This window comes from Cajanus cajan, chromosome 5, assembly GCF_000230855.2.
Source record: "Cajanus cajan strain Asha chromosome 5, NIPB_CcT2T_4, whole genome shotgun sequence".
Classification (NCBI taxonomy): Eukaryota; Viridiplantae; Streptophyta; class Magnoliopsida; order Fabales; family Fabaceae; genus Cajanus; species Cajanus cajan.
Window position 1 is genome coordinate 50,292,244 of NC_138521.1, and position 16,626 is coordinate 50,308,869.

Consider the following 16,626-nt stretch of genomic DNA (forward strand, 5'->3'; position numbering starts at 1 on the left):
AGACTATCGACTATCGAGTGCTCCACTTTTATTTTTAATTTTAATTTTCTCCTCCTTTTGCTTTTTCTCTGTTTTTACAGATTAAAGCCATTATACTCTGCCATTCAACAGTACCCTGCGGATCATCCGTCACATTACAACGTTCTCCAAACGTTACTTCATGCACCCATCCTTGACCTACTAACCTTCAATTCTCAACTGCAACTCCAAGACGAATTTTATATACGTTACTATAAATGCGCAATAAAATAAACAAAATCGTTTAAATGGTACATGATGCATGTTGTGGTAGACAGTGAAGATAAGTGGGTGCTGAAGATATTGTAAATTACGCGTTTCGATTCACGGGTACTAATTTGTAGTGACCATTAGGCAAGCTTCACTTAGCCATTTATTAAATGTTTAAATAGCAGATATTTCAGCAAGGTTTGGACCTTATCGTCTCTGTCTACACCAGTCAACCAACCAAGTTTTTCTTACTAGTATTTTTCTTTTCAATTCCTCCTTTGTTAAGAAACCGGTTCACGGACTACCAAAACGAAGAAATTTCGGTCACGGGCTTCATCCTGTGCTGGGAGTTTACGACAATTGACAAGAGAGAACAACTTGTTGCGTTGGTTAAACAAATACAAACAAGTAGTTTTACGGCCCTTATTCATTGTTAAAAATAAGGTATTTGTCTATTTTTAATAAATGTGTTTATCTTTTCATAAGTTTTATGGACACTTTTTAAATTTTGTTATCCAGATTTTTTTTCCCACTCTCATAACTTCGGTGTTGTGAATTTACTTTGGTGTAAGTGAGGATGTGGACTAGATGGGTTAGGAACGGAATTTGCTCTCTCATTCTAATTAGTAAAAGACATGTTTAAGTTCCAATTTTAAAAGTTAGATTTATATTTTAAAAACTCATTTATATTTTCAAAGGTTTTGTTGGATTCAACTAAATTTATGAGAAATCCATCACATTTCTTTTCATAATTTTAATTTATTTATACATTTATATAAGTTAAATTTTATGTTAACAGATATATTATAATGTTAATAATATAAAAATATAAATAAGAAAGAACTTAAAAATAGAAAATTTAAGAATTAAAATATAATTTTAAATTAAGCGTATATTGTTAAAAAAATTACTTAATTATTGTTATAATTTAAATTATTTAATATTAAAATAATTAGTTTATATCTTTATTATTGTTCTATCTAGAATATGATAAGATTGAATATCAAAATTCATGATCTCTCCAAGTAGAAGTTTCACATTCAATCTTCTTTCCGATCTATGTTTTTTTTTTCTAAATTGTTTGTAATGGGAGAGGAGTATCAACAAAAAAGACTTTGACAATCAAGTTACTCTAGGTTGTCCCATTTGCCATATTTAATTAATATACATACCTTGATCCTTAGTAATCATTCAACCACTCCTTTTATTCAAGTAACCACTCATATAATTATTTTTTCTCTGTATTGTAATGTCTTCCATTTTGCTCATGCTGACCTATTCAAGTCTACATGATTTTGATCATGCTAACTTACTAAGATTAGACTAGTTGATCTCCCAAGGTTAGATTAGTCGAGCTTATTCATCCAAGTTAGTACATAAGTCCCTAAGTCCTGAACTCATGTAAGAACAAAATGACTTAAGATTACCAAAAGTGAGGTTTCACACATGCTAGTGCTTCCAGTGATGTGTCAATAAACAAATACTAGAAAATAATAATTGTTGTACACGTGTATTAACTTGTCCAAACTCTTTAGGTTGGTATGTTCGAGCTTCAAAGGTTGGCATGTATGAGTTACATGGTAATTTGGTTAGTACCTCAAGGTTAGAAGAAAGGGAAAGGGAAAGAAAGAGGTTGACAAATTAAAGGGGTGACTTCCAAAAAGTGAAAGAAAGGGAAAAGATATTTTTTTTTAATAAAAGCTACAAATATTATTGCACTGGCAAGTTAAAGACAACTTAGTCAGGCTAACATAAATTGTCTTAACCAAGTGGCTATAATAATAAAATAGGGAGCGAATTGAGTTATAACTAAAATTGTTTAGAGTTCCTAATTTTTTATTATGAAAAATACAACTATAAAGGCAATGAAGAAAATGTTCTAAATTAATTCAAATAAAATAATCATAGTAAGGTTCAGTTCAAATTAATATATGAAAATAATCTAAACAATGATAAAGAGTGTAAGGTTAGAAGAGAATGCATTGTGATTTATATTAATTAAATCCATACTAAGACTTAACTTCAATCCTCAATCTATGTTGGAGGTTTCTCCATTAACATATTAAAGTTTATAGTTTAGTAAGCTTTTTACACTTAAGGAACCTTTCTTGATAACCTAACCTAGGACTTTCATCACTTATTCACTCTAATCTCCACTAAGGACACCTTCCCCAGGTTCTACAAGGAAAGTCTCCTTACAAAACTAGGTAACCACTTACACTCAAAACCAGGTTCTACAAGGAAAGTCTCCTTACAAAACTAGGTAACCACTTACACTCAAAACCACCAAGGGAATTCATCCTTGCATTTCTTGAAACAAAAAGTCAAAGTGAAAGCACTACTTTTAAAAGTGTAGATTACACAAATTGAAGCTTAATATTTGACTTTCAAACCTTTCTAAGTTTGGTTCATGTGACTAACCCTTTTCTATTAACTCTTTTGTTAATTTTCCTATTTATGAAATTATTTGTTTATTCATTGGGAATCATATTCGTATACAAAGATTTAATGATAAAAAAATCACAATGAATCTTAGAGATAAAATTATTTCCTTATTATAGTTTAGATTAGAACAAATTACATCTCTTTATTATATATTTTATATTTATCAATTATATCAACTATTTTATCAACCATATCAAATATATTTATTTTTTAAAAAATATATAAGTGAAGGTTATGTTTAAAAAGCTTGTGAATTAATTCTTTTGAGAAGGATTCAATTCTCTCTTAAATATCTTTCTTCAAAATTTGATTCTTTCACTATTAGCTAAATTCCATTTTGTGGAATCAATTTGCTTCCTTTGACGTGGAATGTTATTTTCATTTTAAACTATTTAAATTTACTATTTGGTTGATTTTAAGTTTTTCCCAATTGCCCTAATAAGCTAGATAAAGTTAGAATTGTTAAGTGTTACATAATACATAACTCTTAAACAATAAAATAATTCTTTTTTATTCCTTGCTTGTCTTCATCGAGTCCTTCTTAAAGCTCCAACTCTTTGTTTTCATCAAATTTTTATGATTGATCTTTCTAAAAGGTCACATTCATCAAATGTGTTTTTCAAATTTTACTAAGACGATAGACAACCTTGCTTGGTTGACCTCACTTTCATTTGAAATAGGCATATCTCACCTCCAAAAGTTTACTTGACCTAAACTAATTTTGATTTAATTTTGTTGATAGATGACCCATCATGGACAACTTGTAACTCATCCACTTGTGACCAAATATAACCAACTCAACAAAGTAAGTATGGAATCCCTAAAAAAAAAGGATTGTGGCACAATTCCCAAGTTCACAAAATCTTATATGTTTTTAAATAGTTTCCCAATATATCTAGCATATATTTTGGGTAACTATCTTGTTTTATTTGTTGATTATATTTTTTTATAAATAAAATAGCTTTAATAGGATGTGATTACAATTATCATAAAAAACTTATATATAAGGGCATCAAGTATGTGTTGAACTCTAGTTTTATATGATTTGTGAATACCACCTATTACTTAAGCATTATAGTCTTATTGTTTGTACTACACCTGTTTGGACAATAAAGAAGAAGGTGTCACTAACCATATGACAAAGGTTCTAGAAACTTGTCATAGAGGCACTCATATAATCTAGTAATAATATTTGGCTCCCATCGTAGGGCCATGCCAAAGAAAATTTTTCTTTTAGCCCACCTATGGTATCTACTAGAAATTGCAACCATTACGCACAAGACCAAAAACACCAAGCACTTTTCCTATGGAAGGAGACACAACAGTCTATAAGTTATGAAGATAAATAGAGGAGAAATAAAGGTAAAATGTGAAGGCATTAGGCTCCATGTGTTGTCAACATAAAGTCAACCTTTGTGTTCTTCAATATAAGAATGTCATAATTCGGGATCAACAACATAACATGCACAATGTAGCTAGTTGATCTTAACTACTCACCAAGAATCAAGTGATCATGTCAACTTTCATACTTAGATGCACTAGTCTAAGCATGAGGACACCCAAAGTAATCTAAGCCTTTGACTCATGGACATACACATTGAGTAGTTGTTTTTCATTGCCATCCCTTTATTGATGGAAACATGAATGTCCTCTTCTTCTCATGTGGAAGCCTCTCAATGACCACATTGATATCTACACAATGCAAATGAACCTATACACAAATGATGATGTTATCATATGTCAATTTTTTCCACCAAACTAAAGAGCACAACCTTAAATTGCTATACTCAATTTCAACTAAGGTTGGTTGAAAACTTCAGAACCCTTGTTTATCGATATCGGGGTACGTTCTAGTCTCTTTCTTCTTCAAAACGATTACCTTGCAACATCGAGGGAGATGTATTTGCAAAAGAAACTTTAATGCTCAAGTAAGTAATTCACTTAGTGTAATAAATGCGAATATATAATGAACAATAATTTTATCTCGATATACGATATTATTTATACTAACCATGTTACGCCTAGATTTTAATGGACCCTAGTCTGGGATTACAAATTAGGTAATAGTTTATAATTCACTTCTTACTATACTTAGGCTTAATCATTCTTATTACTTTTACCTAGATTGTACAACCATTCATCCTATTCAGTGACACAAAGAATTGGCATTTGAGTTTCGAGTATGCCAAATAGGCATACTTGGGTTCTTAATGGCATACTGACTTTCAAGGATGCCAAATGAGCGTCCATAGATGCTTGCAAGTGCATCGATGTTCGAGGGTGCTAAGTGTCCCCCCAAATGTTGAGTGAGTGCATTGGCACCCAAGAGTGCCGAATGAGGGTCCCTAAGATGCTAGGCAATGCATCAGTGCTCGATGATGCTGAGTGTCACCGTAGATGCTGGGTGAGTGCATTGGCATTTGAGGGTGTCAAACAAATGTACCCCTAGATGCTACGCGAATACATCGACGCTCAAGGATGTCGAGCGTCACCCTAGATGTTAGGTGAGTGCATCATTGTCTAAGGGTGCCAAACGAGTTTCCCCATTGGTTGTTGTGCAAGTGCATTGGCATTTGAGAGAACTAAACAAATGTCTCCACATGCTAGTAAATGTGTCGGTTATCGATAACCTAAAGGTCCATTTGGTATACCTTGTGCATAGATTTAGTGAATAGTATGCCATTAGTTGCCCACACCACATAACATCAACAACATTGGACAACTAGCGGCCTAATGATGAAGAACCCCTCTAAAAGTTCATGGAGCAACACTACAAGAAATTTTAAAATTACAGACGACCAAAATCCGTGGATAATCCAAAAAATCCATGGATAACACTTCATTTCCGACGAATTACAGATGGACAACAATCCGTCAGTAAATTGCTTGTCTAAAACATTTATCGACATATTATAATCCATGGGTAACTTTCCGACAGAATTACCCACAAATTTTATCCGTGAGTATTGTTGGTAATATTTTTAAAAAATTATTTCAAAGTTATATTAAATAACATCCTTATTTAGTACAACATGCCTCATGTCTGACCTTTCAGCAGTTCCACTCCACAACATTTCACACAACTCCTCGTTGGTCAGAATCCTTCACCAATCAGAACCCTCTATGGGGAGATATTCGTCCGCTTTTAGGATCAAAGATTGACCCCACAAACCCACAAATCAACACAAGACTTTTCAGCGTGCCTTGTCGTCACTTGTGCATTTTTCTGGAAAATTTCCTAGAAGGTCACCCATCCCTAAATTACTCTATGTCAAATACGCTTAACTGTGAAGTTCTTAAGGAATAAGCTACCAAAGATTAGATGCATCTCATTGGTATAAAGAGTACAAATTAATTCCTTTAAGTCATCTTCAACTATATAATCTCATACTTGTACAATCTTTGGATCCTCTCATTCCAGTATATTTCAAGAATTACAATATAATATAATACTATAATTTTTATCTAAATTAAAAAATATTAATATTTTAGTCTGTGTATTTCACAAGTTACATTTTTATTATATATAATTAAAATTTATAATAAATTATATATAAAAATAAATATTATAGTTAAATCAATAAATCATATTTAAATTTTTTATAAACATATATTAAATGAAAATTAGTAACTAATTAAAGAATAATTAACTTCTATATATAAGTTTTTAGAGACTTTTCTATTAACTAGAAGAATTTTATATATTTTTTAATTTTTTTATCTAATTTAATTTTTATTTATCATTATTACTTATAAATTAATTTTATTATTTTTAACATTAATTATTAATAAAAAATAATTATCCACGGATTTATCCGTCGGTAATTACCCACGGATACATCCATATGTAATTCTGTGGGTAATTATCTAATTTAATTTTTATTTATCATAATTACTTATAAATTAATTTTATTATTTTTAACATAAATTATTAATAAAAAATAATTGCCCACGGATTTATCCGTCGGTAATTACTCACGATATTTCTGTGGGTAATTTCGTGGATAATTATCTAATTTAATTTTTATTTATCATAATTACTTATAAATTAATTTTATTATTTTTAACATATATTATTAATAAAAAATAATTACCCATGGATTTATCTGTCGATAATTAACCACAGATACATCCGTGGGTAATTATCTAATTTAATTTTTATTAATTATAATTATTTATGAATTAATTTTATTACTTTTAAAATAAATTATTAATAAAAAATAATTACTCACGGATGCATCCGTCGGTAATAACGTCGGTAATTTCATGAGTATTGTTGATAATTTTTTAAAAAAGCATTTTAAAATTGTATTAAATAATAATCTTGTTTTATTAAAAATAATACAGTTCAAAATTGGTAAAATTATTATAAATGTTGAGAAATTATCTTTTAATATTAGACTATCGTGCATCAATATCATTTCACGAATTATATATTTCTCAATTTAAATAAAATTAACTATATAATATTAAAATATATTGATAGTAAATTATTATTTTATACTATCATTTAATTATAAATTTTATATATATAATAGTTGGTATGACAAATTAATTAGCATGAGAAAATTAGTTAAGTATTTAAGAAATTTAATTTGTTAATCTTTTATCATTAAATTTTTTAAAGTTACCGATAAATTTTTTTTTCATTTTCTACGAACAATGTTTTAGACAGATAATTCATGAGAAATATCCGTCTGAAACATCATAATTTTCCCACGGAAAAAATCCATATGAAATTTCAGATGGAAAAAATTCGTGGGTAATATCCATCAGAATTATTTATGTTTCAGACGGACACATACCCGTCGAAAAAATTCGTCGATAATGTCATTTTCAGACGGATATTTATCCGTGGAAAAAAGTCCGTCAATAATAAGTGTTTTTTTTTGTAGTGCAATTTGTTAAGCTCTCAATGAAGATTGCAAGAAGCTCATAATGCATATCTAATCGCTCTACCTCTACTTGAGTACAAATTGACAAATACCAACAAGGGCAAGCATTGTTGTTTTCACTAAATTACAGTCACATCATCGAGGTGTGTTGGGCCTAGACGACAAGATCGAGGAGATCATATACGTTGGACACCTTAACTAGTATGTCTAATGTCATAGTTCAAATTATGGCATCATTGAGGCTATGAAAATGGACAAAACTAAGAATAAGGGAGACATGACATGCACTATGAGGTGTAAAAGGAAACCCAAAATGATTAACAAGGTGATGGACAAGTTAAATGAAAGTATATATAAACAAAGTCTAACTATACCCAATATGAAACATACTTTCAACATAGATAAATAACGTATGGATTCAAAGTTATCATAGAACTAGTGTTTTGATATCATTATTGGAATTTCAAGGGATTTAATTTTAAAAATAATTTATTATCAAAACATGATGGGCAAGCTAATAGCAACCTTAAATTTTGAAAATGAAAACACGTATAAACAAAGTTTAACGATATACCGTATGATGCATACTTTCTGCATGAGCAACCAACCCATAGATTCAAAGAGAGTATTGTTGTGATACTTCTATTGGGATTTCAAGATATATAATTTTAAAAATGATATATTATCAAAAAGTCCTAGAGCATGGTTCATTTTTAAAAAAATAAAATTGATGTCATTTACAATTTTAATAAAGATAATAAACCTTTTAAAAAATTATTCATCCAAAATTAACGTGTAATTAAGACTTTGCTTGATGATGACTTAAATCGACACGTAATCTTAAATGTTGTTTTATGTTTATTCATAAAAATATTATAATAGTGTACTTTAATCTAACAATCATTTTTATGCACATAATCGTGCCATTTGTCACACATTCTCAATTTTCAATACAAGAATCCAACAAGCAACAACTCCATCCATTAGATTAGAACTAGAATTTCACCGTGATTGATATGGTCCTAGTAGCCACTGTCTCACTTTGTATTTTTTGTTAATTAGAGCATCTCTAATGGCTGTTACTTGGAGAGTTGCTTAATTCAAGCAACAAATGCTTCAAAAAATTTATCATTAGAGGAATCCTACATGACATGAAAGTTGCTTAAATTTTTGTTTGAGTTGTTTGTACAAGTAACAGTTGCTAAAATAAAATACAATTAATTTTTAATTGAAAAAAAGATGGAAAAGGGAAGAAAAGAGAAGGGGAGGAGGGAAGAGAAGAGATATGGAGGCAGGGTAACGCAGAGGTGCGGTGGCGCGGAAGCGCGGTGGCAACGAAGGCAATGACAACGGAGGTGCGACCTCTTTCGTGCGATGGCGACAGAGGCACAACTTCCTTTGCGTGGTGGTAGTGGAGGTGCGGGGGAGGCATGGGAAGAAGAAGAAAGAAGAAGGAAGAAGAAAGAAGACAGAAGACAGAAGAAGATGATGAAAAAAAATAAAAATAAAAAGAAAGACAAGAGTGAGAGAAGAAAAAAATGAAAAAAGAAAGAAAAAACATAAATAAGAAAGAGTCATTGATGATGGTGTGGGAGAAGAAGAAAATGAAAAAAGAGAGAAAAAAAATAATAATAAAAAGTTGTTGAAATAAAATTATTTTTCTAAATTAAATAAAATTTTACTTCTATGTAATAATTAAAAAAATTAATTTAAATATATCTTAATTTTATTAAAATTTAATATTAAAAAATTATAAAATATTAAGTTTCTAAAAATTACTTGAAAAAACTCACAATTAAAGTAAAAATAAAATAAAATTGCTTAATACTAATATGATATAATAAAAATTACTAAATATATATATTCATTAAATATATATATTTATGCACTAAACAACTTTAAAGAGTTGCTTGTGCTGTTAGAAAAGTAACTTGTGAAAAATCGTATAAAAAGTTACTATATTGTAAAAAAATTATCCAAATTAATTCAGAATCCAATGAATAATTAACTAGTCTTGAAAAGGAAGACTGGATCCGAAAACTTTCTTTCTTCTATTAACCGGAGTAACTTGGACACACGGAGATTCATCCATAGAAACAAAAACTAAAAGTGAGAGAACACTTAACACAACTTGTTACGCTTCTTCGTCAGAAGAATAAGAGGTGCTCGTAAAGTACCCTTCGTGGAAGAGAAAAAGCAAAAAGAAATTGTCGAGAATCCAAATGAAAAGCAAGACGGTGAAAGGAAATTGGAGCTTGAGGACCAACAAGCTCAGCTTCCCTTACGTCTTCCTCGTATGCATCTTCTTCTTCTTCGCTGGATTCTTCGGTTTTACTCTCTTCTCTCACTCTCAGGTCTCCCTTCTAAGTCCTAATTGTGTTATTCCAGATTATCAGCAATTTTTCTTTTGACTTTTTTCTTTCTTTATTTTTTTTGCTGGCAAATAATATTGAAGTAATCGATCGCTCAAAATTCGCAGGGCGATGGTCATAGCTTGAGGCCGAGGCCGAGACTGCTTGAATCGACGGAGGTGGAGTACAATTTGATGCCTGTTGGAGAGCTTGGTGATGATTCCATTACATCGATTCCTTTTCAGGCATGTGATTTTTCTTCTTCAAGCTCTCTCGAATCTTTTGCTGAAATGTTGTGAATGATGCTAGCTTTTAGCTGAAATTGTGATTTCATCGGTTTACGATTGTGATGGCATTTCTTTTGTTGATTACTTGCCTGTTTAGATTTATGTTCTGAAATAGTGCAGTAATTCAAGGATTTAGCGTAGTTTGGGTTAACATTTAGTAATGGCGGCTTATTTGAAATTGAAGTTTCTTCAACTCAGATTATAGCCGTTGTCTGTGTGTGATTCCTTTCTTGTTGTGTTTTAAGTTTAAAATATTGTAATATTTATAACATTAGTTTGTAGAATCGATGTTTCGGATGTGTTCATGTTAATTTTGATTTTATAGGCGTCGATTTGAAGGAGCGAAAATCTAGAATCTGTTTTTTTGACTAAAGACGAGTGTTACGCATTCGGTTCTAATGGAGCATTAACTTTAACTTCATAAAATAATTTTAGTCATTGATAAAGCGGAAGAAGTGTTTTATTAGTTTTGGTCGTAATCATAAGGATTTCATTCTTGTGCATTGAATCTCAAATAAAAATATCTTGTGGTTGTGTTTCTTAGGTTTTGAGCTGGAAACCTCGAGCTGTATATTTTCCTAATTTTGCAACTGTAGAACAATGTGAAAGCATAATTGAGGTGGCAAAGGATGGCCTCAAACCATCAACCTTGGCATTGCGCAAAGGAGAAACAGAGGAAAATACGAAGGGAATTAGAACAAGGTAGTGTGGGTGTGTTTCTGTGAAAAACTTAACTGTTTGGTCTCACTATGGACTGGGCAAAGTAAAATAGTTAACTAAATTGTATGACTTTATGATAAACTGGACAAAGAATGGTTATCTTTATTTCTTTATCACAAACTAGGCAAAGGTATGACTTGCTCGAGTCAGAAGTCACTGGAAAGAATTTGTTATTGGAATGACTAACGTGGCATACTCGTATAAAATGCAAAGAACCATTGTAGGCTGAACAAGTTGCAAGATTATTAGCTTGTCCGAAATTTATGATATGTTTGATTGGGATTATGAATTTGATTGAGATTTTCAGTATCTTCAAAATTAAGGAGTAATCTATTTGATTCCCTAATATTGGATCACCTATTCCTTGTCTCTAACCTGGACAACTAACTTTTTGATCAAGATAACACGAGATATATTATGTGCTTTTGTATACTAGAAGTGTAACCTTAAACAAATTATTTTGACCCATGAAAAAATACTTAATTTTGGTTATAGGATCTTGTACTAAATCATAGATGGACTTATATCACACGATTCCTTAATTTAATCATAATGTTGTATTTTCTTTTTATTTAAACAGCTCTGGCATGTTTATTAGTGCTTCTGAGGATAAAACGGGGACTTTAGACGTCATTGAGGAGAAAATTGCTAGAGCAACAATGATTCCTAGAACTCATGGAGAGGTAACATCCCTATTAAGCTTTCTCTTTGCAGAAAAAGTAATTTGGAAGACCTTATCAATCTAATTTACTTTCTTTATTTTATTTTGTTGTTATGTTGATTGTTGGGATTTCTATCTATGCTAAAAGCTGTTAGAGTATTGTTTTTCTTTGCATAGCAAACCTGGCATCATGTCCACTACATTTGCAATGTAGATATACTTGCTCTAGGGGAAGCGAAAAGGTTTTATCATTTTTACGCACAAGCAAAATGGTCCTTTAATAGGTGCAGGTCAGTACCTAGGCATAACCTTAAACATCAGTTCCCACGTCTGGGAATAACCTCTATTGGTGGAAATGGTGTAATATTTGTTGATGCAATAGAAGTTACAACATTAATGAGGTCGGGGTATTTGATACTGAAAGAATCATTTTGTAAATTTACAACATTTGGAATGGTAAATTTGTTCCTCATGGTGGTGAGAAATTTAGTGCATATGGCATTAATGCCAATGTTGTTAGTTAGGGCTTTCACATTTTACGTATACAAATCTTTCACTTCACTTTTTAACCCGCGTTATTGCTGACGTGGAATCCTATAAAGCCTTTATTCTTATGTGATCCAGCTGAGTAATATTCCTTGTGTTATTGGTGAATCAAGACAAAGTTTTGTCCGTTGTCTTCCATATCTTTGGGATAGAAACTACAGATTACATTTCTATGGCAGGAATAGAGTCACTAACAAAGAAAAGATAATATTACCTACTCTGGTTTTTTGTTTTTAAATTTCTAATCTTTATTTTTTCTTTGGAGAAATGCAATCTAAACTTTTCCCTAGGCTAAAAGTAACAAATCTAATCATATGTTTTTACTTTTTAAACAAAAGAAGGGGGGAAACAAATCTAATCACATTTTAGACCAATATTTTCAACCCTAAACAATTCAATGTAATATGTTCCCTTTCTGAGCTTCATGTTATCTACAACAAAGGTGCTTTATGATTTTGTTGAATTTGTAAACCTCTCATTTTCAGGGTGATTTTAAATTGTCTGAGGAATCACCATGTTTCAGGCATTTAATATCCTATGTTATGCGGTTGGTCAAAGATATAATTCTCATTATGATGCGTTCAACCTTATTGAATATGGTCCACAAAAGAGCCAAAGGGTATGTCTGAACTTGAACTCTTACATATATGATTTGCCAACCATTTTAGTTATAAAATTTGTGTTAGTTGTAAAGAAGATGTAGTGTCATGTCTATTCTCTAACATGGCTCGTCATTTTGCTAGATTGATATACATCTATGGGCTAATTGGTAAAGGTTTGGGTGAAATATAATAGATGCTTTTATTGAGTGAAGGGAGGATTTTTTTTTTAATTATTTCTTTAAATAAAAGATTCTTTTGTATGATCTAAATCTGTATCATTATGATGTACGGTTCTGTAGAGGAGAGAGCAAAATGGTGTTATCGTGTGGGCCTGGGTCCAATTAAAATTTATGTTGATCTAGTTAAAACTACGATGTTACTGTCTAATAATTCATGTTGCCTGTATCATATATAATTGTTCCTACAAGCTTGCTTTCTCTACAATTCCAGCTCTTGAATTTGTGTGATTTGTTTGTTTTAGAATAAAGGTTCATTTTGGTTGTCTAAAGATAAAAGTGTTTACAGGTTGGTCCTCCAATTATTACATCAAAGTTGTCCTTCAATGTTAATTTATGCCGTGAAATTGGTAAATGCTATCAAATTGACACTTAAAAGAATGATATTAATGGCATTAATTCTCCCCAAATGACCATTTATTTTTTGGTACAACTGTGACAAAGGTTTGAACTTAATGACCTTATACAAACTAATCAAACCTCTCACCACCAGCTTAATTCTAGTGGTTTACTACATGACCAATTTGATGTAACAAACAAATAGAGGACCAATGTGATATTTTATGAGAATTATACTTTGTTTTACGTAACTAGTCCTGTAGCACCTACGGTGTTACTTAATTATAGTACAAAACCATCTTTTCAACCAAAACACTTTCAATAGCATTTTGACCATAAGCAATTTTATCACAAAATAACTTAGTCCAAACACATTTAATGAGATCGTTTCTTAACTTCAGTTTTGGTTAACCATGCAGATGGCATCATTTTTGCTGTATTTAACTGATGTTCAGGAAGGTGGGGAAACTATGTTTCCATTTGAGGTAAAACCAAGTTTGTCATTGTATATTGTTTCACATACTCCTCATTTTTTTTCTCCTTGGTAGTTAGCGCATTATTGTTCTGCAGAATGGCTTGAACATGGATGGTAATTATGGGTATGAGGACTGCATTGGTTTAAGAGTAAAGCCACGCCAAGGGGATGGTCTTCTATTTTATTCATTGCTCCCTAATGGTACAATTGATCCGGTTAGTATTGTTCTCATCATTTTTACCTTTTCTGGTTATTGTGTGGATAAGGCTAGGTTAACAACCCCAAAGGCTAAAATTTAAGACCACAAAATATTATCCCACAATGTGGATATGGATTCTAAACTCAAAACGTGTTTCTGAGTGGTTTAGCAAGCAAAGATAAATGGGTGTTGTTACATAAGAAAATCTCAAATATTTAAAATGAGTGGCTGACACTTTTATTTTTTATTTTTCCCCAAACTTTATACGAAAACAATTTTTTTTCAACCAGGCAACAATATTTTTGAGTTCTATGACAATCTTTTTACTACTAAGTTTTCCCGTATATACCATGAGCATGTATGCAAGGGGAAATATTTCAACGAACCAAATTTGGACCAAATTCCTAATTGAATTTTTAAACGTGCTTCCTTCTCTTAAAAAATTTGAGTTTTCATTTATAAGTAGACCGTGATATGTCAAAACTGAGATATCCGAACTAAAGAGGAGCGAGACGAAGTTGCGAACATATATGTTAAGTAATGAGAAAAAGTTGTTCAACTTACATGTAATTTATACATGCAAATAGATCAAGAAGAGTTATAATACACGAACAATATATTTATACAATATGATCTTTTTTATTTCTCTCTCTCTCTCCATTTTTAATAAATATAATAAATAATACTGTAGTACAATTTATCAAGATCTGTGAGAGTAGCTGTAGGGATTGATCTAACTACTAACAACCGTCCTAAATTCTAGCGAAGGTTTACAATTGAATAACTGATCATAACTTCATTCAAGCTAAGCCAACTACTCTAGCTAAGTGAGCTAAACGATAATCTCTAACTGTTAAGCTATATTGATAACTCTGATAAGTGATAACCCAAGGTATCCTAGACAACTGTGCAGAAACCATCTATCATTTTGTGTCCATTCTTTACTTAGGTGATAGATTTGTGTCAATGGCAGTGCAAACCGAATTCTGGTTGTTTAACTTGTCCTATGTATCTTTGGCAGACATCACTCCATGGGAGCTGCCCCGTGATAAAAGGGGAGAAGTGGGTGGCTACAAAGTGGATAAGAGATCAAGAACAGGATGATTAGATTATTGGCACCTGCAATCGAGATTCGATTTTTAACGTCGATCCTATCAATTCTGTCTCTTATGCGAGGTCGTCATCTTCCACGCAGTTTATTTTTATATTGTCAGATGAATATTGAATAACCATCAGATAAATTTAATTAGATGCCTAAGTTGTATAACAAGAGTACAAATTTTGATAGCATGAAGGCACTACTAGCTGTTCATTATTAGATTGAGAGCCATTACCCTTCTTCACCTTTTCATTCCTATGTTGATCTCTAAGAGCGTGTTTGTTTACTCTTAGGAAAGTGTTTTTGTTTTTCCTTAATAAGAACAATTATTTTATTTTTAAAAAGTGTTTTACGAAAACTATGGTTAAAAATAGTATCTCTTTTTTAGTTTTTAGAACAAAAATTTGAAAACAAGCCTAGGTTATTTTGTTCAGTTTTCAAAACAAGATAAAACTAAAACATATAGCCATCTTTGAAAGGATAGAACAAGTTCTGGTAACAGGTGTGTGTAGTTGAAGTTCTCCTCTCACTCTACTCCTTGGCGCCCAACACTCACCACCCCAATGGTCGCTGGCTGTTGTCTTCCACGCCTTAGACGGCTCTCAATCAAGTGGGTTGGGAGAAATGGAATTCAACGGTGATAGAGGAACTATCCATCACTGCCTCTAGCTCCCAGCCTTGTCATCAAAGTTATACACGCTCACTTTCTGATTCACCCCTTCCTGTGCTCCGACCGAACATTAACCGGACATTTGAATATTAATTTAAAATTACGTTTAACGAAAAAATACGTTGTTTCAATAATAAAAAAAAAAGTTTGTGTGTGTAATTTTTTCCTTTCAATTGATTCTGAACTCAATTGGTTCTCAAACACACTCTAAGTAACTAAATAATTTCTTTTGATTTTATTGGTGGATACTGATGAAGGGTTTTGAGAAAATAGAAAAAAGTTGTTTTATTTGTACAATTAGATTTCAGAGAACTTTAAAGTTGAGAATGAAAAAAAAAAGGTTCAAAAAATTAACAAAGAAGAGTGGTGAGAACTTTGATTGTTTGAGAGGAAAAAAATTCTACAAAGAAAAATAAATAAAAAAGAAGAATAAGAGAAGAGTAGTTAGTGATAAATAGAGTAGTGGAAGAGAAAGAGTGAATGATTAAATGAAGAAAGTAGTTTTTAAAAATAAAATGTATTTTAAAAAGGGTATAAATTAACAGCATATTTAAGAAGTTTAAAAAAATAAAGAAAAGAGACGTACCTATTAAATAAAAAAGACATAGCAATTTAGTTCCTACTTCTTAGTTTATGTATAATGTTCGGGTGGGTTTAGTTTTCAATAAATTTAAAAATTTAAAATTAAACCCGTTCAAAATTGTCCAATTAAATCCGTTTTTTCAACTCCATCAAAGATCAAACTGAAAATCTGGGGAATCCATCAAACATACTTTTTCTATTCGGTTTAGTTTGGGCCCGTTGCGGGTAATTGGCGACCCATAAGGAAGAGTATAATAATAAAAATATAAATAGCGGTTTAAAAGCGCACTA

General features: G+C 31.2%; 1 protein-coding gene across 1 annotated transcript; it reads left to right on the forward strand.

The window, feature by feature from the left end:
• Positions 1–9,611: 9,611 nt before the first annotated feature.
• LOC109798098 (putative prolyl 4-hydroxylase 9) lies at positions 9,612–15,302 on the forward strand. The gene is made up of 8 exons (XM_020358308.3): positions 9,612–9,922; positions 10,048–10,164; positions 10,751–10,908; positions 11,507–11,609; positions 12,657–12,752; positions 13,730–13,795; positions 13,881–14,000; positions 15,006–15,302. Exons 1-8 carry the CDS (start codon positions 9,791–9,793, stop codon positions 15,090–15,092), a joined length of 879 nt encoding a protein of 292 aa, XP_020213897.1. The 5' UTR covers positions 9,612–9,790; the 3' UTR covers positions 15,093–15,302.
• Positions 15,303–16,626: the final 1,324 nt, after the last annotated feature.